This window comes from Mus musculus, chromosome 12, assembly GCF_000001635.26.
Source record: "Mus musculus strain C57BL/6J chromosome 12, GRCm38.p6 C57BL/6J".
NCBI classification, from domain to species: domain Eukaryota; kingdom Metazoa; phylum Chordata; class Mammalia; order Rodentia; family Muridae; genus Mus; species Mus musculus.
The window spans coordinates 31,789,343-31,809,848 of NC_000078.6; the positions used below are offsets into that span (position 1 = coordinate 31,789,343).

At 37.9% G+C, this 20,506-nt stretch overlaps 1 protein-coding gene across 7 annotated transcripts in view; it reads left to right on the plus strand.

Annotated features, from left to right (window-relative positions):
* Cog5 (component of oligomeric golgi complex 5) overlaps positions 1-20,506 on the plus strand; it is a 282,812-nt gene that overhangs the window by 134,524 nt on the left and 127,782 nt on the right. For all 7 annotated transcript variants that reach the window (XM_011243868.3, XM_006515084.4, XM_006515083.2 and 4 more), the window contains 3 exons: positions 1,505-1,670; positions 12,641-12,753; positions 13,064-13,141. In XM_011243868.3, coding sequence (XP_011242170.1) covers positions 1,505-1,670; positions 12,641-12,753; positions 13,064-13,141 — 357 coding nt within the window. The remainder of the gene's footprint in view (positions 1-1,504; positions 1,671-12,640; positions 12,754-13,063; positions 13,142-20,506) is intronic.

The window sequence follows — 20,506 nt, forward strand, 5'->3', positions numbered from 1 at the left end:
AGAGCACCCGACTGCTCTTTCAAAGGTCCTGAGTTCAAATCCCAGCAACCACATGGTGGCTCACAACCATCTGTAACAAGATCTGACTCCCTCTTCTGGTGTGTCTGAAGACAGCTACAGTGTACTTACATGTAATCAATAAATAAATCTTTTTAAAAAAGCCATAATGCTTTGTGAAAGCAAGATTAGAGGTATGTGAGTTGATAGAACATCTGCAGCTTTTGCAACATTTTTGGGAAGTCTACCACACAAAGCTTGCAAGTGCTTTATGATTCCAGTCTGCTTTCACACAGCAGAATGTTAGAATGTTTATTCCAGCATTAATTATAATGCCTAAAATTGAGACTAGTTAATGTTTATGTCCACAACAGAATGGGCAGATAGACGAAAATTCCTACACTGCAGTGCTAGACCACAATAAACATGAACCATCTTCTGTTATATAAAACAACATAGAAGCATTCCACACCGAAGACACTGAACAAAGAAAACCACATACAAAGTCATGCCTACTGTGTGATTTCACTGACATCAAGGTGACAAACGGGTAGAATTCATCTCATAGCAAAAGTTACAGTAGTGATAATTCGTGGAGGGATACAATGTAGAGAAGTACAGACATTCAGAGGTGCTGAGAGTATTTGAATTTAAGATCTAGACTTCATGTGCGTGTGAGTGTGGGTGCACACGTGTATGTAGGTATATCTGTGTATGGATGCACTAATGCATAGGTGCATGCATAATGTGGAAGCCCAAAGGCTGGAGTCAGGAAATTATCCTCATTGCTTTTGCACCTTATTCCCGAAGACTGGCCCTCTAATGAAACTCAGGGCTTATTGGTATGTCTTATCTTGCTTGCTTTACACTTGCACTCCCTCCTTCTGTCTCTCTGTCTCTGCCTCTCTCTCTCTTTCTCTTTCTTTCCACATGTTTAGTATGTGTATATGTGTATCTATACACATATGATTATATATATGTATATATGGATTCTGTAGCTAAAATTTTTCATTCAAATGACTTTATCATTCATCATGGCTTACTATCTGTAAATTAAATTATTTCATTAGTTGTTATTCCAAACTAAATTAATAAATTAGACAAAAAATTACTTCCGAAACCTACTGGTTAAAATAATACTATATCCTACATTTGCATACACACACACAAACACACAGACATACACACACACACAGAGCAGAGAGGGAGTAGAAATAGAGAAAATCACAGTAGGTCTTAAAAAAATACAGAAGATGGATTTGAAATTTATTTTTTCATTGAACAAGAAAAAATATTATTCCAAATTAAATGTTCTATCAAGAAGATAAGGCACCACAGCATATGCATATAAATAAAACTTGTCCCAAACTGTCTTCTCCCTTACCTTTGTTAGCCTTGAAATACACTAGTAACTGCTAAAGTGTCAAAGTGTGTGTGCGTTTTTAAGATTGATAGTGGTTTTTCTTATTTACTATTCCTATCTGTTTTCACTCCGTATGTATTTCAGAATCCAACTCAGGTTGGAACAGCTCTTCAGGTTTTCCATAACCTCGGGACTTTGAAGGAGACTGTTACCAGTGTCGTGGATGGCTATTGTGCTGCTTTGGAAGACAGCATCAACAATGCATTGGACGTCAAAGTTTTGACTCAGCCTTCCCAGTCAGCTGTGCGAGGTATGGATACGGCTTATATTTAGCTCGTTTATTTATTTATAACCAACAAGTCCTTTGAATAGCATATGAAACATTCATGTTTCAAAGCAATCTAATGACTCACTTTTTTAGTAGACAAAAATGAGGGGAAAATTATGTATCATAACTTGATCAGAACCTCTAGAAAAGATGTCTAAGCTGTGGCACCGTTTAGTTAGGAGGAAACAGATGCAAATAAGAACAGAACATATTTTTCTTCCTAAGTCTTTATCCCGACATGCACTTTTTATTGAGAAGGAAAGCATTTTAAAGGAATGCTATTTCTACTTTAGCTCTCAGGATTTTTCTTTATAATTTTCATATTGAAAGGCAATGATGGCTTAGGCAGTCAAGATAGATCCACCCCTTGGGAGCATGGCAACTCTGACAAATGTAAGGAAAACTACAGTTGGGAAGTCGACTCGGACTCTCAGCCCTAACTAAGTGCTCTGACCTTTCCTGACAGATGTACTCCACAGGCCATTCATAGGGTAGTCTTTGTTGTTCTATATGTGTGCTGTACGTGTTTGTGTCTCCTCCCTCCCTCCCTCCCTCCCTCCACTTCCTTCCGTCCTTCCTGCACCTTTGTCCTTCCGTTTCTTACCATGTGTTCTTCTCTTGCTAGTCTAGAAGAAAAGACTTGTCCTTAGGTCCCATCCAGTCTGACTTTTGCTCAGATCGGACAGCTTGTCAGTTTTCCTTTTTCTGAGTTTCTTTTTTATTACTCAATTGTTCTATTAGCTTTAGCTTAAAAATCAAACTCATATATCTTGCCTTTCTTTGACTCTCCTACTGTATTTTGTCAGTCTATGGAAATGTCCCACATTATCGTGTGTATTAACTGTGCCATTTCCTCCTGTACTCTTTTTTTCTTTCTTTTTTTTTTTAAATTTATTTATTTATTTATTATATGGAAGTACATTGTAGCGGAGTCAGATCTCGTTACGGATGGTTGTGAGCCACCGTGTGGTTGCTGGGATTTGAACTCTGGACCTTCGGAAGAGCAGTCGGGTGCTCTTACCCACTGAGCCATCTCACCAGCCCCCTCCTGTACTCTTACAGAGTCATAGAGTCGTCCTGAAGACTCAACAAAATGCCTGAATAGATTAGTGACACTTTTAGTGCATAGATATACACATGAATTTCATTTTTATACATGACCTTAAGCAAAACTGAGTTCATAGTTTCTGAATCAGTAGCACTAATAAAAAGAAATAAAAGAATCTTAAGTCTCAATGGAATTTTTAAAGGTTCACTTCGGCCTCTGAATAGGTCCCTATTCATACTATTACCAAAGGAGTTTGTTGAAAAGAAATTGCCAAAGGAGATTTTTCTCTGAAGTTTTGCTAGCAATTATTTTTCACAAAGTTTGATCTAATGTTTAAATTTCCAGCAGCAGTTTAATCTCATTCCCTCTTGTGTTGTCAAGAACAGAGGAAAAATGAAAGCAATTGTTCACCCGCAGTCAATGTTAATGCAGGCATTTCTTAGAGATTGAAGTGATTTAAAGCTCCTGTTACCATCTGTTGAGACGTGGATACCATGACCTAATGTAGAAACCCCAAGCGCCAATTTCTCATCTTTTAAAAGAATGAGTGTTATCTTTATTTCTAATATTAAATTGTATTCATGTTACTTTTCATATATATTGAGGTTCCATAGAGTTATTTTAAATACTCACTGAAGCATGGGAGTGTGGTGGAGTATCACAACAATAACAGTTTTTGTATATGGTTTAGGGCTAAGAGTTTTATACATTAGTTTTAAATTTTTTACAGATTTTAAGATCAAATTTAAGATCTATGGAATTTAAGATGAGATAAAATAACTTTAAAAAAATCTTATTTTGAATATATAAAGAGGACAAAAATGTATAAAGATAGCATAGTGATGGATAACGTCAGATCTGGCACCCATGATACTGAGGAAGGAAGGAAGAAAGAAGGAAAAAATGTGTTTGAGATCTCCCTGCGCTACATGGTGAGATCATGTCTCAGGAAAAAGACAACCCTCAAGGTTGAAGGCAAGCTTGTAAGGTAGCTGTGTAAGCATGACTGCTGATGGTGTAAGACCACATGTACAATAAACATATGAAAGATTCTCAACATCTTTTTAGGGGATGTGCTAGTGTGCTGCGAGTCTTATGCCAACTTGACACGCAAACTAGAGTTGTCTAAAAGGAGAAAATCTAAATTGAGAAATTGCCTCCATGAGATCCAGCTGTAAGGCATTTTCTTAGTGAATGGTAGGAGAGGGCCCAGCCGTTGTGGGTGGTGCCATCCTTGAGCTGGTGGTCCTAGGTTCTATAAAAAAGCAGACTGAGTTGTCATGGAGAGCAAGCCAGTAAGCAGCACCCTCCATGGTGTCTGCATCAGCTCCTGCCTCCAGGTTCTTAACCTATATGAGTGAACTCCTGTCCTGAGTTCCTTCAGTGATGAAGAGCAATATGAATGTGTAAGCCAAATAAACCCTTTCCTCCCCAACTCACTTTTTTTTTTCCAACTCACTTTAAATCATGATGTTTTGTTGCTAACCAAGACAACCAGTGAAGTTTTAAAATATTATTGTTTAGTATAAGTGCATGATGTTCAAGGGTTAGTGCGCATGTCTGTTTCATTTGGAAATCTGGAAACTTCAAAGAGTTCTTCTCTCCCTCCACTTTTATATTTGTTTCAGGGATTAAAATCAGGTCACCAGGTTTGTGTAGCAAATGCTTTTACCCATCTGCCTACCTCACTGGTCCAAGAATTTTTATTGCATTATGTTTATAGCATATAAAAATAACCTGTGTTCTAATGGAAAATTGGGTAAGCTTTAAAAATATATATATCAGTGTAGATAATGCTCAAAGCAGAATATAAGGAAGTTATAGAAGGTATGTTCTTTATGATGTCTAAAGCCCCAAAGTGTGACAGACTGTTATGTATTGTTTTAGATATATATACGTAAATACTAAAAGCTTAAAAATGTGGTTTGACAGTCTAAATTTATGAGGCCCTTTGCTTTGGAGAGTAAATAAATGAACACGATTAGGAAAAAAGAAACAGAATTATTATTTCATTTTTTTGTTGTATTTCTTAAACTTGGTGGCTAGTATTCTCATCATTATTCCATATGCTTATTTTTGTATTTTTACATCTATTTATTTTGTATATGTGTGTACACACACACACACATGGGGCAGTATGTGGATGCTAGAGGACAACTTAAAGGAGTAGCTTGGCTCTGGTCTTCTAGCATATGAGACCTGGGGATCATATTCAGGACATCATATTCAGTTAATGGCAAGTTCATTAACTCACTGAGCCATCTTGCCAGCCCTTGTCTGGTTTTTCATATGTTGAAATATTTTTATTATTCTTTAATCTAGTTTTTATATTTTCTTCATTATATTTTAAAATGATTTGGTTCTCATTTGTCCAATTTCTGTTACCAATATAATAATCATTGGAACATGGCCAATCACCCAGTTTAGCCTCCCACCCCCACCCCCAGGCCATCAACTGTGAAGAGCCATACTTCAGTATATTTGTCACAGTTTTAAAGGACTCTCTTCAGTAGTTTCCTGTCTGGAGTGTTTTGTTTGTTGGTTTTGTGTTTTCTGGGTGGGCGGGAGAGTGCTTCCAATGTCTCATTCTCAGCTCTAAGTCTTTCGTTGAACGCCACTGCAGATGAAGCTTCCCTGCATGTAGCAGCTGTAGCAGCAGGGATTGTGGACTGCCACATAGCTTCTGGCTGCAGCGTAGACCATGGACATCAGCATGGCTCAGAAAGCGAACTCTCACTCATCTCTGATATCTCATTGCGCAGGGTGGTCCTGCACTGTCACTGCCCATTGTGTTTGTAGCCCGTGGGCAGCGCTAGAGCCCTGCATTCTTCCCCAGCAGGGTGAGCAGGGCAAGTAGCTCAGCAGCATGGGCAACAGTAGCTGGCATAGTGGACTCAGCAATGACATGCTCTTGTCTGATGTGACTGCGCTCCTATACCTGTCGCCCTCACTTTATATCTGATTTTACTTCTCTCCCTGTTTTTCTGTTCAGCCATTTTTTTCCCAATTCTATGAAACCAATTTTTAAAAGCATCTTCCAGTAAGACCTGTCCTTTGTTTTAATAGGTATTCTGGAGATATTTCATGCTCAAAGGCTCATCCCTGCCTTCTAAGCCTCCGTGGGTCTCTTCAGAGTGCCCCACAGTCCCATAGATGCTGGCAGCTGCTGCCATCTTGAATTTCTACCCCTTTCTAATTGCCTAATAAACGTCAGCTCAGCCAATGGAGTGATCCTCTGGTGAGACTAGATTCTGCATGACCCGTCGTGTCTTCAGAGCACTGCCGCACTGGGAAGCACGCCCTTGCGACTAAAGAACAGATGCGGCCTTCTGCTGTCTCTTTAGGAATTCCCTTCTCAGCTGCGTTTGTCACTCTTTACTCTCCTCCTCCAGTATCTATGCTATGCTCAGTTCAAGAGTGCCTTTGTTCTTGATTATCTGGGAAGCGTATCTCTCCTCAAATTTTGGCCAGTCAAGAACTTTGTGTTGTTCCAGTAAAGCTGTTGAGATTTTTTTTTTTTTTTAATTTAGTGTTTTTGACTACCCCTGTCCTTTCTTCTCACTTTACTCCTGGTCTCTCACACAACTGAGATGAGAGTCAATTATTATGTAAATATAGCTTTATTATGGTTTGTTTTGTACTTTTCTTCTTTATTATGCTGCAGTGTTAAACAATTTCCTAATTTCCTCCTTCCTTGGCAGATCTTTGCTTGTAGATCTTAGCTCTAACAAAAAGTCATAGACAGGTTATATAGATTCTTACTGTTGATTTGTTTTCAAGAGACTTTTAGCATTAAGCCTATTTTATTTTATTTTTATTTTTTAATTTTTATTTATTTATTTGATTTTTTTTTTTTTTTTTTTTTTTTTGAGACAGGGTTTCTCTGTGTAGCCCTGTAGACCAGGCTGGCCTCGAACTCAGAAATCTGCCTGCCTCTGCCTCTACCTTCCAAGTGCTGGGATTAAAGGCATGTGCCACCACTGCCTGACTTATTTTAATTCTTAAACAAGATAACTAATCAACGAAAATCACAATTGACTCATATTTGCCATTAGGCCTGAAGTCTCTTTTCTCCTCTCTTTCACAGACCAGTACTTGATTTTAGTGCCAGTACTTACTATATATATTACCTTAAGTTTGGTTCTTTCATCTGTAAAACAATTAAATACAGTTGCAAAAAGATAGGGAAATCAGGCCAGTGAGTTGTTTGAATGGGTAAAGTACGTATCTTGCAAGCCTGATATCTGATTAAAATCCCTGGGACCTGCATGAAGGTGGAAGGAAGGACGGAGCCAACCACAAAGTTTTCTTCTGACTTCTGCATGCACATCATATACACAGTAAAAACTTACACAAATTAAACAGTGCTTTGAAATATTTTGAGAAAATGCCTCTGATAGTTTGGTATTCAGGTTTTTGTTACTTGACCCACCTAGAGTCACTTGAAAGGGTGAGCTCAGGTGAGGAGTTGCCTCTATCAGGTTGGCCCATGGATATGTCTGTGGGACAGTTTTTGATTAGTGATTGATGTAGGAGAGGTCAGCCCATTGTGGGTGGTACCACCCCTAGCAGATAGTCCTTGCTTGTATAAGAAAGCAGGCTAAGCAAGCCATAGGAGCAAGCAGCAGTCCTCCAGGGTCTTCTCTTCCATTCTTTCCTTAAATTCCTTCTTTGGCTTCCCTTCAGGATAGACTGTAACCTGTAAGCTAAAATAAAATGTTTCTTTTTCAAGTTGCTTTTAGTCATGGTTCTGTTGCATCAAGAGAGGCAAACTAGGACAGTCAGTAGAACAATGGCTTGGATGTTCACTTTACTCTGCTTCTTTAGACTATGCCATAGTTCACAGATTCTTGGCGTCTTCCCCGTGAACTAGTGTTAGTAAAGGGTACCACCTCCCCTTGTCCTAACTATTCTCATAGAAAGCCTAGGTCTCAAGTTTTGTATCACTAAGGAGATGTGAATTATGTGACTCCATATAGGCTTCCTAAGTAAAAATTCAGACAAGAGTCTAGCACTCTATAATTTACTATGTTAGACTTTTGTCACTTGACGAATGTCTGAGAAAAAAATAATTGTAGAAGTCTTTTTTTTGGCTCATATTTTCAGAGGTTTCATTCCATGCATAGATGGCTTCATTGTGCACCTCAAATGAGGCTGAATATCATGTCAGAAAGTGTGTTGTAGAGCAAAGAAGCTCACCGCCTAGCTGCCAGGAAGTAGAGAAGAACAACAGGGGCCAGGGCCAAGATAACACATTCACAGGTATGTTCCCTGTGAGCCACTTCCTCTACCTGGTCCCAGTTGTATGCTCAGAATTTTAAACTATTAATGGATTAAATCATTGATTAAATTAGATCCCTCCTGAGCTAATTATCTCTGGAAGTAAATATATACCTTACAGGTACATTCAGAGATGTGCTTTACTAATCTCTGCCTCTTTTCCAATTAAGTTGACAGTGGCGGCTAACCCTCACCCCTGCCTTTCAGCTTATTCTGGGAATCCCAGAGTTTGAGGACCATTGTCCTACCTGGGTTATTCTTTCTTCTGTCATCTTTCCATGGTCTCTAAAATTTCCAGTTACTTTGTATCTTCCACCAGCTCACTTCTTCCAGCATTGTGATGTGTTTTCTATAGTCATTGGAGATACTCTGAACTTTGAACCAAATCCTAACAGTCGCTAAGAGGAAGCACACCTCTCAGGTCATTAAGTAGCTAAGTGTACCCTCAAGATTCACTGAGTAGGAAATCTCCTGTCTGCTTCTCAGTTGTGTTATAGCTGATTTTAAAGCAGTTTCCCACTTATGGCTCAGTTGTCTGCTCTCTTCTTTTAATTTATCAATGGCATTTGCTATGAACATTTCATAATCAAATTGAAGGGTTTATCTGATTCCTTATTTCTTTTAAGTAAATTATTTCCTATTTTTTGTTTGTTCTTAATCTTGCTGGCTTTCAAAAGAAGAGAGTATCATTAACTAGAAATCACCTGTAAGTATTATTTCTTTCAGGAACTCTTAGTTTCTTTAATGAAACCAAATCTATGACACATTTAATTGTGTGTCTTGAGTCTGTTAAATCTAATTGATGAAAGTATACATTTATTCCAAATATTCTTTTTCTTTATGTAGGCATTCTTTTTAGTCAGTTGATTTTTTTTTCATGGTTATATCTTCAGTATAATGTATTTAGCTTATGACCATAAAAATCTTTATGTAGTGTTTTTTGGTTATCTTTTTAGTTCCTTAGCAATGTATTGTGAGAAAAATAATTTAAAAGGAAGCAATATTACTTTTGTTTCTATAAGAAAATCGGATACAGAGCAGGCATGCAGTTCAGGAATGCCAGCTTATTGTCTGGGTTGGGTTTTTTGGTTTTTTTTTTGGTTTTTGGTTTGTTTCTTTTTTCTTTTCTTTTCTTTTTTTTGTAGGTCCAACAGAAAGACTAGTCATTTGCTAAGGGTAAATATTAATGATATTTTGATTTATGGGCTTGGTTTATGTACTACTTTATTTATTGTGCATGCCCTTTCCCATGATGTATCTGATTTTAATCATATGCATGTCCAAGCATGCATATGCATAAGATGGTAGATAGGAGATTTTCATTAAAACTTCACTCAGAGCCGGGCATGGTGGCACATGCCTTTAATCCCAGCACTCGGGAGGCAGAGGCAGGCGGATTTCTGAGTTCGAGGCCAGCCTGGTCTACAAAGTGAGTTCCAGGACAGCCAGGGCTATACAGAGAAACCCTGTCTTGAAAAACTCAAAAAAACTCAAAAAAAAAAAAAACAAACAAAACAAAAACCAAAAACCACAAACCCCATTTCACTCAGTAGAAACAATTTGCCTTATTGAACATGAGCAAAAGTTTCCAGATGTTCCAGGATATGGTTGATCACAAAAGTGTAGCTGATTAGAAGTTGGTAGAAGTGACCTATACCTATTCCATTGTTTGAAACATGGTGTACAGGGACCTGCGGCAGGTGGGAGTACAGGGCGCTAAGGGTTGTGTATGTAGCTCAGGCTAGACAGAGTCACTGGATACTCAGCTTCTTTGTACTCACCTGCCCCAGTTATGTAAAACATCATGGTGGCAGGAGTATGTGGTGGAGATGAGTACTCACCTTGTGGCAGCCAGGAAGCAAAAGAGAGAAAAGGAGAACAGAAAAATATGTCCTGCAAAGGCATGTTCCATAGCGATGCACTTTTAATTAGACCTACTTTGTTAAGTTTACACTCATTTCTAGTAGTGCTACCAGCGGGGGCCTTAAGCTTTCAGGACATGACCCTTTGAGGGGCAATCAGATTATAACAACCCCCTTCTGTTCCCCAAAGGTCACACCCATCACACACAGCAAAGTGTCTAAGTGTTCTCATAGTCATAACAGTTCAGTGTTTCCTTCAAGTCCAATTTGGAAGTCTCTTCTGAGTCTCAAGACTAACTCCTTTGAACTTCAGTAAAGGTTAAAAAATTTTTTAAGTTTTCAACATAATACAGCAGAGCAAAGCAGGACATGCACTTAATAATTTAACTGCCTTATTATTTGAAAAGGAGAGAGGACGCCCAAGACTGGTACTGCTGCTGGCCTATGTATTAGTAGGGTGTGAGCTCCACAAGAGTTGCACCGCCCCACTCTGCTTTCATGGCCTCTCTTTGCCTTGTGGTGGCTTTTATTTTATTTTTAATTATGCTTTATTTCTTTCTGTGTGTATGTGAGTACATGAATGCCATGCTACCTGCATGGAAGTGATTCTCTGTGAGGCTTAGGACTTAAACTTAGTTTGCCATGCTTGGCTGCAAGCATCTTTACCTTCTGAGTCATTTTGCCGCCCCCTTTTCCTTTTAAAATGCATGTTTCTCCTTATTTATTCATGGCTTATTTTTTGATCAGTTGTAAAATCCGTTGTTACTAGTATTATTTTAGATGGCCTGACTTTTTTCCCCAACTTGTTTTGAGGAAACTTATAACAAAGAGATGGAGAACAACTGGTTTGGGAAAGGAGGGGCCATAAAGCCAACTGTCCTTTAGGAATGAGCTTCATTAAGCAAGAAAGCCTCAAGACTGAATGAAAAGCCAATGGCCACCTGTGAAGGATGGGGAAGATTTCTATTGTAGACACAGGGAAAGCAGCTGAGGGAACAGTCCAGGCTGAACAGGGCCATGGCCGGCAGACTAACTCAGCCCATGAGAGGATAGAGGGAGGGAGGGAGGGAGGGAGGGAGGGAGGGAGGGAGGGAGGGAGGGAGAGAGCAAGAGAAGAGACAACCACCAACCTAGACATGGTCTGAGCCCAGAGGCCAAGAGACCAGAGTAGCCAAAATGGCTGAGTTACATAGGGGTCAGGCTGGGGTGGGGTGGGGGGTGGGGGGATGGAAACCCAACCCCTGGGAGGAAGAGTTTTGGGGTAGGGGTGGGATGAGAAGTGCTGGGATGGCTGGTAGGCCTCTGCTTTGGTATGTTAATAGCCACCTCAGCCATTTGTCCTGTGACTCTGAGACTAACAAGCACCTTGTGAGCTAGGATCCAATCTTGAAATGGGAGTGAAATCAGGACCATTATGAGGACACTAGGAAAGTTAGCTTAAAGAAAACCGAGTGGGGGGCTGGTGAGATGGCTCAGTGGGTAAGAGCACCCGACTGTTCTTCCAAAGGTCTAGAGTTCAAATCCCAGCAACCACATGGTGGCTCACAACCATCTGTAACAAGATCTGACGCCCTCTTCTGGAGTGTCTGAAGACAGCTACAGTGTACTTACATATAATAAATAAATAAATCTAAAAAAAAAAAAAAAAAAAAAAAAGAAAACCGAGTGGGAGAGGCAGTTTACTTGGAAAGCGTGGAAGGGCACTAGGTTTCAGAGGAATCCCCTGAACACAGTGGGAAATTTTGACTTTTTGATCTTTCAGGGAATTAATTGTAGGAAGTTACATATTACATCATTTTCTTCTGCATGGTGTACATGACAGGAGCCAAGTACTGGGTAGGACCATAAGCTGTTTCAGCTATAGAGTTGCTCCAAAACATAGCTCATCATAGCTTCTTAGCTCTGACCCAGAGAGCAGGAGAGCTACAGGCCTGTGTGCTACAGACCGCCACAGGCCTTTGAAGTGACAGCACCTCCATGTGAGTGGCAGGCTTGTGGTCTAGCACCAGCCCCACTCCAGTCAAGTCCATAGGGTTTTGTTTTTGTTTGTTTGTTTGTTTGTTTGTTTTGCTTTTTGCTGTTGTGGCTTTGATAAATAATTTGGCACAGTAGATAGTGGTTTTGCATATTTTCATATTCTAGTTGTGAAATCTGTTTTTTAACAGTGAGCTCTGGTTTGATTGGTTGAGTTTAGGAGGAATGCTGTAGAAATAACAACTTGGATGCTATAAGCAAAGCTCTGTTGCTGCTTTTGCAGATGTATCTAGACTAGCTGCAAGGCTGCTACGCCAGACTCCGTGTGTGGCAAACCTGTTGTGTTCATAATTTCCTTGCAGTTGTTTGCCCATAGCATGTCTGTACACTACCAAAGTAAGTGTTCTGTGACTTAAAATTATTTGAGCTGTTTGCAGCATGTTGTTAATTTGATACCCAGATAATTTTATTGAGTATATTAACTGAATTCAGTTTGGGGGCTTGTCCTTGTTATTCTTGTAAAATTAATTTTGAATATGTAAAACATTTTATCCTCTTTCCATTTTAAGGAAACTATCTTCATTTTATTTTGTGATCATAGTCCCACATGATTATGTGATATTTACTTTTCTTACTACAAACATAGATTGTTTTTATGTTGTACATAAGAAGCTATTTAAGAGAGAAGGGGTTTCTTGGTTTTTGTCTTTTCTGTGCTTTTAGAACAATGCACATGCTGTTATAACTGGGAACTTTCTTTTTCTCCCATATGTCTTACGCTTAACCAGGAGGCCCTGGGCGAGCCGCCATGCCAACTCCAGGAAGCACAGCAGGTTTTCGGGCTTCCCTCTGGACCAATATGGAAAAACTTATGGATCACATCTGTGCTGCTTGTGGACAGGTAAATATCTCAAAACATGGAACGAACTTTGCAGATAAACAAACTTCTGCGAATTCTAGGTCTTTGGGGACAGATCTTTGATATCTCTGAGCACGCCAGTACGTCTGCTGGCTGACTGTGCTATTTGCAAAGGTCGAAACGTGCTTCTCCCTCCTCCCCCTTCCCTCTTGTCCCTTATGCTAGAAGTAATGCTATTTTTGAGGAATTTTTGAAATACGCCTTGCTTTTTCCGGTTCCTAAGGGTTACATTGCTTTCACTCTAAGTAACCAATTAAATATACTTTGCCTCTTTCTCCTTCTCCACCTTTAGGTACAACATCTACAAAAAGTATTAACCAAGAAGAGAGATCCTGTTTCTCACATTTGTTTCATTGAAGAAATAATTAAGGTATGTTTAAATAAAGATATTTTTGTATCTCTTTCAGTAAGTAGAAAAATATAGGCACTCATTATTTGGGTCACTGCCTTACCTGGTAACTGTATATTAAAGGCAATGTATTTGTTGATAACTATAAATTTCTTTTGCAAGGTTAATGTCAGCTTGGGTGTGGTCTGATTTTTGAAATGCACTACACATTTCCCATTTCTGTAAATGTAATTTCTGTACATACTTCTGTATGTAAGTGATAGCTTGTAACATTTCAGAATTTCTACTAGAAATCAATCTGAAATATTGTGATATATAAAGAATTTAAACAGTAGTCATTATAACGTACTTAAAGCTACAGAACCCATTCCATTGTTCGTTTGCCTGTGACTCCCTTTCATGTCTCATGTTATGAAATCTCGCTTTTGTCCTTTACTAATTTGTATTCCTTCCAAGTCTAGGAATCTCTGATTGTCATCTTAGTCATTAATTTTGGAGTGCTTTTATAATTGTTAATAGAATAATGAATTATAATTCAGTTTATGAATGTGTTAAAGAAAAAGATGGTATGTTTTCATTATTATGGCATGATTTATTTTATTTGTAGCTTCATACATTACATATTTTATATACTGTGATAAGCACCTCTAAGATTGTCTTCATTTGGGTGATTGATGTTTGCAAAAGGAAAAACTTTTACACAAGCAAATATGAATAAACACACGTACATTTGTATACATACTCATACATTCATTTGTGTCAGGCCCGACTACCTGTCTCATCCATTTACATATTTAGCACACATACAACTATACTTGCATACATATATACTTATTTTTGGTGGATGGAGTAAAAGCCTCCATGAGCAGGTCATTATCCAAGCAACAGTGCAGAAAGAACTCACTTGTTTCTGGATGAAAATTCAGCTTCGACCTTTATTACATAGAGGGAAAAAAACCCTTCTACCTTTTTATTGCTAAAAATGAAAAGAAACCCAAGTTGTTCAGAAAAAAAGCCCTGTCCTTGAACCAGAAAAGGGAACCTGTTGTTGAGAATTAACCTGTCTCCTGGTGAACAGAAGCCTGCTCTCTGCAGGTCCTCCTTGCTTCTCCTCCCTCTCTCCTCTCCTAGGCTCATTTCTGCTCTGTGCTTTATCATGCCTGCTCTCTTCTCTTCTCTTCTCTTCTCTTCTCTTCTCTTCTCTTCTCTTCTCTTCTCTTCTCTTCTCTTCTCTTCTCTTCTCTTCTCTTTCTGCTCTGCTCTCTTCTTTGCCTCTCTTCATCTGCTCAGCTCCTCATCTCTGTAAAGCTTCTATCCTGTTATACTTCTGCCTTCTGCCTTAGTTTCTAATTTTCTTTCTGCATTCTGCTTACTTAAAGTCATCGTTCCTAGTTTTGTGGGTTTTTTTTTTTTTTTTTTTTTTTTTTGTGTAGCCCTGGCTGTCCTGGAACTCACTCTGTAGACCAAGCTGGCCTTGAACTCAGAGATCTGCCTGCTTCTGCCTCCCAAGTGCTGGGATTAAAGGCATGCGCCACCACTGCCCGGCCCTAATTTTGTGCTTTTTAAGGAGAAGACCACACGGTTTTCCAAGCATTCTTTTTGTATACAAGTTCACAAAAAGTTCAAACATAAATTCAAATCATAAATTGAATAAGGAGTTATAACAGAGATGTTTACATGTGTTCTCATGTAGACTAGTTATCTACCTAGATATCCATTATCGGTCACTAGCGCTACAGGCTCATTGAGAGTCTAAAATTATAATTTTCATTTCTAAGTTAACATTGAAGATTTTCTATAGATAAATCCAGTCAATATTTTATCTTCTGTCCTGGAACCTACAGTAAATCATTTTTTTACCCTTTTTATGGCATTAGTTAATGGTTTTAGGGTCCAAAGGAACCCGTATCAATACCTGCTTTCTATCTGGCGCAATTAGCTTGTGATATGTAAAGACTGACAGAGTCACAGTTGCAACATTCATATTACAGAGCCCTAATTGCAGTCCTTATTATAAAGGGCTTAATAATTACTAGTATAATTTTAGGAATTCTTATAGAATTGTTAAGAATTAAGAAATCATTAATTTGTCTGTATAGCATCATTACAAGGCAGTATATCTTCATTGATCTGCAGAAAATCTGCCCAGTACAGTGGGCTAGTACTTATGGATTATTTTATTAATTTAATAATGACAAGGAAAGCTTATCAGTAGCAGAAATCAAATCCTGAAGTGTCATCCCTTGTGCTTTGCCTGCAAGGGCTCATTCATCAGAGTCCACAGTCCATGGGGAAACCATCTCAAGAAGATCGCCTCAGGCCTAGCCTTTCCTACATGGATTCTGACAAATTTTAAATATATTGGTTCTTGAATTTTTAAATTTTACTTTTAAATGCTTATGATTTTAGAGCAGCCTTATGTTATAAAAATGTTAAATAGAAAAAAATGAATACTATTTATTATGTAAAGCCCAGGGAACTATGAAATGGTAAATAGTCAAATACTTATGCAAACTGTGACTTCAGTAATACATGGATGCATTGTTTACTTTATTAATATACATACAGTTGTTCATTATTTGTGGCACATATACTACAACAACTTAAGGGATTAATTCATATGTAAATGTTCACTACCTTATGTCTATATGCTTAACATTTTCATAATAGTACTAGCTTTCTAGCATCTGGACAGCTGAATTATCAAGGTCTGCCTCCTTAATACCTATTCAAACAATTTCAAAGGAAGACTAGTGTATTGATGAGTAACTTAAGCCTTGGCATCACAGCACTAAGCTCTGTCTAAACTGATCATAGGCTGTATAAACTTTCAGAGTCTTAGCTATCAAATCCTACCTCTGAGATGCTCTAAGTGGAAAAATGAAGTGCAATATAGGTTTGATTCAGAACTAGCAGTTTATGTGCCAGGCTCAACACTATGGTGGCGAACAATAGTAAGACTCAATGGTATGCTATGATTATTACTATTCCAGTCTTTTAAAATCTTAAAATGCATATTTAAGCCTCTGAAGCTAAACAAAAGCCAGGTCATAAAGAACCCTGACACATGAAGAACTGTTTTATTAAACAGTTGTAATAACACAGTCTGTTTGGGTATTATTCCGTGGAGAGTATTAGCAGCTCAGATCATTAATCATACTTCCTTAAATAAGATAATATGCAACATTCTGAAAATATCAAGATTGTATATCTCATTTCAATAAAGTTTTGATCCAGTATATAACTTTATAGCTATAAAAATGGGCAAACTGTGTGTGTGTGTTTTTTCTTGCAAGTTTCATGAAACTTAGAATTTATTTTGAAGAATTCATTTATATTCTTTTACCAGATGAAAGTAAACAGTGGAGATTACTTTAAAACTTTTAGTTTTTTTTTTTTGGTTGTTGTTTTTTTCGAGACAAGAGTTTCTCTGTATAGCCCTGTCTGTCCTGGAACTCACTTTGTAGACCAGGCTGGCCTTGAACTCAGAAATCTGCCTGCCTCTGCCTCCCGAGTGCTGGGATTAAAGGTGTGCGCCACCAAGCCTGGCTTAAAACGTTTAGTTTTTAACTTAATATTAAGTCTGCCTTGGTACTTGCTAAAATACTTGATTCTGGGTGATGGGAAAGGGTCTGTGTCTCAACATCCATAGTCTAGAGTAAGAACGTTCTTAAGAGGTAGTTTCTGTAATGCTTCATTACCGGGAGGTTGTTTATAGATGCCCATCCTGCTGTCAAGAGCATGTGAGTACTGAGCAACCAATTGGGTTGACTATAAAGTGATCCTGGACCATTATATCGTGAGTAGTGAAGTGTGTGGACATTTCAGTAGAAATGTGGAGCCATTTCAAAGCTCTTCTTTTAACTGAAGTGGCTAATTCTGCTAATTTCATAAATGCCCTATGAAATTAACCTGTCTCACTTGTTATGATCATTTGCAAAAAAATGCATTCATATTTTTTGTTTTATTTCTAAATTTTTTCTTTCTGTAGTGTATTTTCTATAGCTTCCATGAGTAAATTACTTTGTAAGTAGAAGTGTGAGGCAGATTATTAGACATGTGTTGAGATTTAGAGGTTGGAGGGTTGGCTGTGTGGTTAGACCACTGACTCTTAGCCACTCTTCAGGAGGCCCCACCTGGCAGCTCACCATTGCCTGCAACTCCAGTGCCAGGGGGTCTGACACCCTCTTCTGGCCTTCCTGAGCATCAGGCACACACAGTGATGTGCAGACATACATGTTGGCAAAACACTTACAATAAAATAAATATAACATAATAATAATAAACACTTAAGAAAACAAAACAGATGTTCAATTTTGGTATTTCTTGACAGGGCAAGCATTGATGTGTCACGGTAGACCCATCACTACCCTGTCATCACTCGACTGCAGTGTGAGTCAGCAAATTACCGACAGATTATTTAGGAACCACAGCGTGAAAAACAGACTGTAGATTTTCATGGACAGAATTAAGCCAGTTTAGCTGTGCGTGGGGGTGTAGATATGATACTTTCATTTTCCAAGCCAGCAATTTTTATCTTCAAACAGTCTTGTAATCATGTGTGTAGGATGCATTAAGCTAAATTTGGAATGTGAGCATTTTAAGCTGCCATAGTACTAATGAGAATTTTAACTATGCCAAAAATGTGTTTTCTTTTGCCCTTTTAGATATAGCATATGATTCAATAATAGCATTGGAGACTCTAATTAGAAAAGTTTAAGGGCACCCCAATTTGTAATCTTAATGTTATCAGTAAAATGTTCAACCTGTCTATGGCATCTTAATGTATTTAACAAAATTGAGTAGGGTTAAACCAGTTAGACAGATAATCAATATTACCATTAAATGTTGTATCTATACAGGTTGGATGATGTCTATTCCCATTAGTCTAGAGATAAGATATTCTTAAGAGCCTTCTCACTGCAGCACAAGCAAACAAGCAACAGAGAAGCCTTACATTAAGCTGATATCTGTGCCACTGTAGCAAACAAGGGCCTCTGACGCTAACAGTACCTTTATTCCTACCAGAAACAACTTCAGGCCCTTGGTAGAGGAAAGCATTTGCAGGTTTAGTCAGTAGACTACTTTGTGTATTACAGATCCAGGCAATATCAGTTCTCAGGGAAAAATTCCCACTCCTGTAAAATGCAAGTGATTATTAAGGTTCAACAACAACAACAAAATGTAAAGAAACCCTTAGACTTTGAAAATATCTTTAGCACACTTTGGTTTTGGCATATTAGAATTATTTGATGAACTATAAGTAAATAACTGAAGATTATTTAAAAGAAATTGTTGAAAAGAAAATTATTATTGAAAAAATACTGAAAAGAAAATTGAAAAATGAAATTATCAAGTGGTATTTATTTATTTATTTATTTATTTTTTTTTTTGGTGTTTTGGTTTTTTCGAGACAGGGTTTCTCTGTATAGTCTTGGCTATCCTGAAATTCACTTTGTAGACCAGGATGGCCTCGAACTCAGAAATCTGCCTGCTTCTGCCTCCCGAGTGCTGGGATTAAAGGTGTGTACCACCACGCCCGGCGCTGCCCACACTACTTTTTTTTTTTTTTTAAAAGTAGCCAAATAGAACATTTGAAAATAAAACTCACTGGGGGCTGGCAAGATGACTCAGCAGATGAAGATGATAGCCCTTAAAGCTGCAACCTGAGTTTGAGCCTTAGAACACACAGAGAGGGAAAAGGAGAGAATGCTTCCTTTACGTTGTTCTTTGATTTCTACACATGTACCATGACACATACAACTACATACACACATGAACACATGTAGTAATAAATGGGTGAGTGATTGAATGAATGAATGATTTTACAGTTGAAATAAAGGTCTGCTGGTACTACAAACACTGGATTATATAAACCCATAGGAACTAGTGGCCTGGTGCAGGGAGTTAATGACATTATTTAGCATTTTTCATGAAGGATAAGAATAGTAAATATGAAAGAAAAATGTAAAACTATAGGTAATCAATTGAGATTTTAATGTAGGTCTTATCAGAAAAACAAAGCCAGGGAGTATAAAAGAAAATGTCTGCTATCATCTCACTCAGCACGAAAAGCACAGGGCAGAACCCATTCCTGATGAAAGTTCTTTCTCAAGTTGGTAAAAGGTTCTGATGGAAAACAAATAGGTAACACTTCCAGTATTTAATGGTGAGGACAGTGTTTCTTCCCTAAAATAAGGAAGAATACAAGGATTTCTCGTTGCTACTTGTATTTCACATTCTGCTATAGTAGATAAGAAAATAGCAAAAGACTTATATTAGGAAAGAAAGGAATTTAACTATAGGTGATATGGTCACCCCCCCCCCCCACACACACACACAGAGATGCACACATACATGGTTCCTTACCCAGATGCAAACTTACAAAATCCAAAGAAGCAAATAGAGCTAATAAGTTAGTTTTGCATTACTACAGACTACAAAATACACAGCTCATGTAATATTAATCAGTGTTCTATTGCTGTGAAGAGACACCATGACCATTGCAACTCTTGAAAACCTTTAATTTGGGGCTTGCTTACAGTTTTAGGAGTTTAGTCCATTCTCATCAAGGTAGAAAGCATAGTGATACACAGGAAGACATGGTATGGGAGAAGCAGCTGAGAGTTCTACATCCAGATCTTCAGGCAGCAAGAAGACATAGATCCTGGGCTTGGCATGCACTTTTGAAACCTCAATTTATTCACTTCTAGGTAGGGCCACAGTTCCTCTAACAAGGCCAGACCTCCTAATCCTTTCAAATGGTGCCACTCCCTGGTGACCAAGCATTCAACTATATAAACCTATAGGGCCATTCTTATTCAGACTACCACATACAGTATTTAGAACTCAATTGCACTTTCTGTGCATTTCTATTGTTATTCACAGAGAATTGGACTTCATTGACTTTAATAATTATACTGTTTTTATATAAAGAATAAAAGAATATCTTTATTTCTCAGAGATCAGTTTATTTCTTCAGAACCACTGTGCTTTTTACTTATTCTCTATTAGTTCACAGAGACCAAGAATGAAGGTGATAAAGTAATGTGGCTAAATATTAACAAGTGGTTTATTTGAACAAACAATTAGTAAATGGATTCTTTTTTATTTTTGTATATTATCTCTAAATATAAATTTTCATCAAAATTAAAATTATAAAAATATATAAGTATACTATGAAGAACTCATTTTAAGATGTAAGTAGAAATGGATACATTTCTAGATAAGTGCAGCCTCTCCAGTGTGTGCTTAGACTTTGGAAGCATGAGTCACACTCCTAAAGCCTTTAAAGAGATTGAATCTGCTGTTTAAACAGCAAAACAGTCGGCCCAGATACTTCTTTAAGTGTTTTTTGTTTTTGTTTTAAAGAATTCAAGGAAGAGG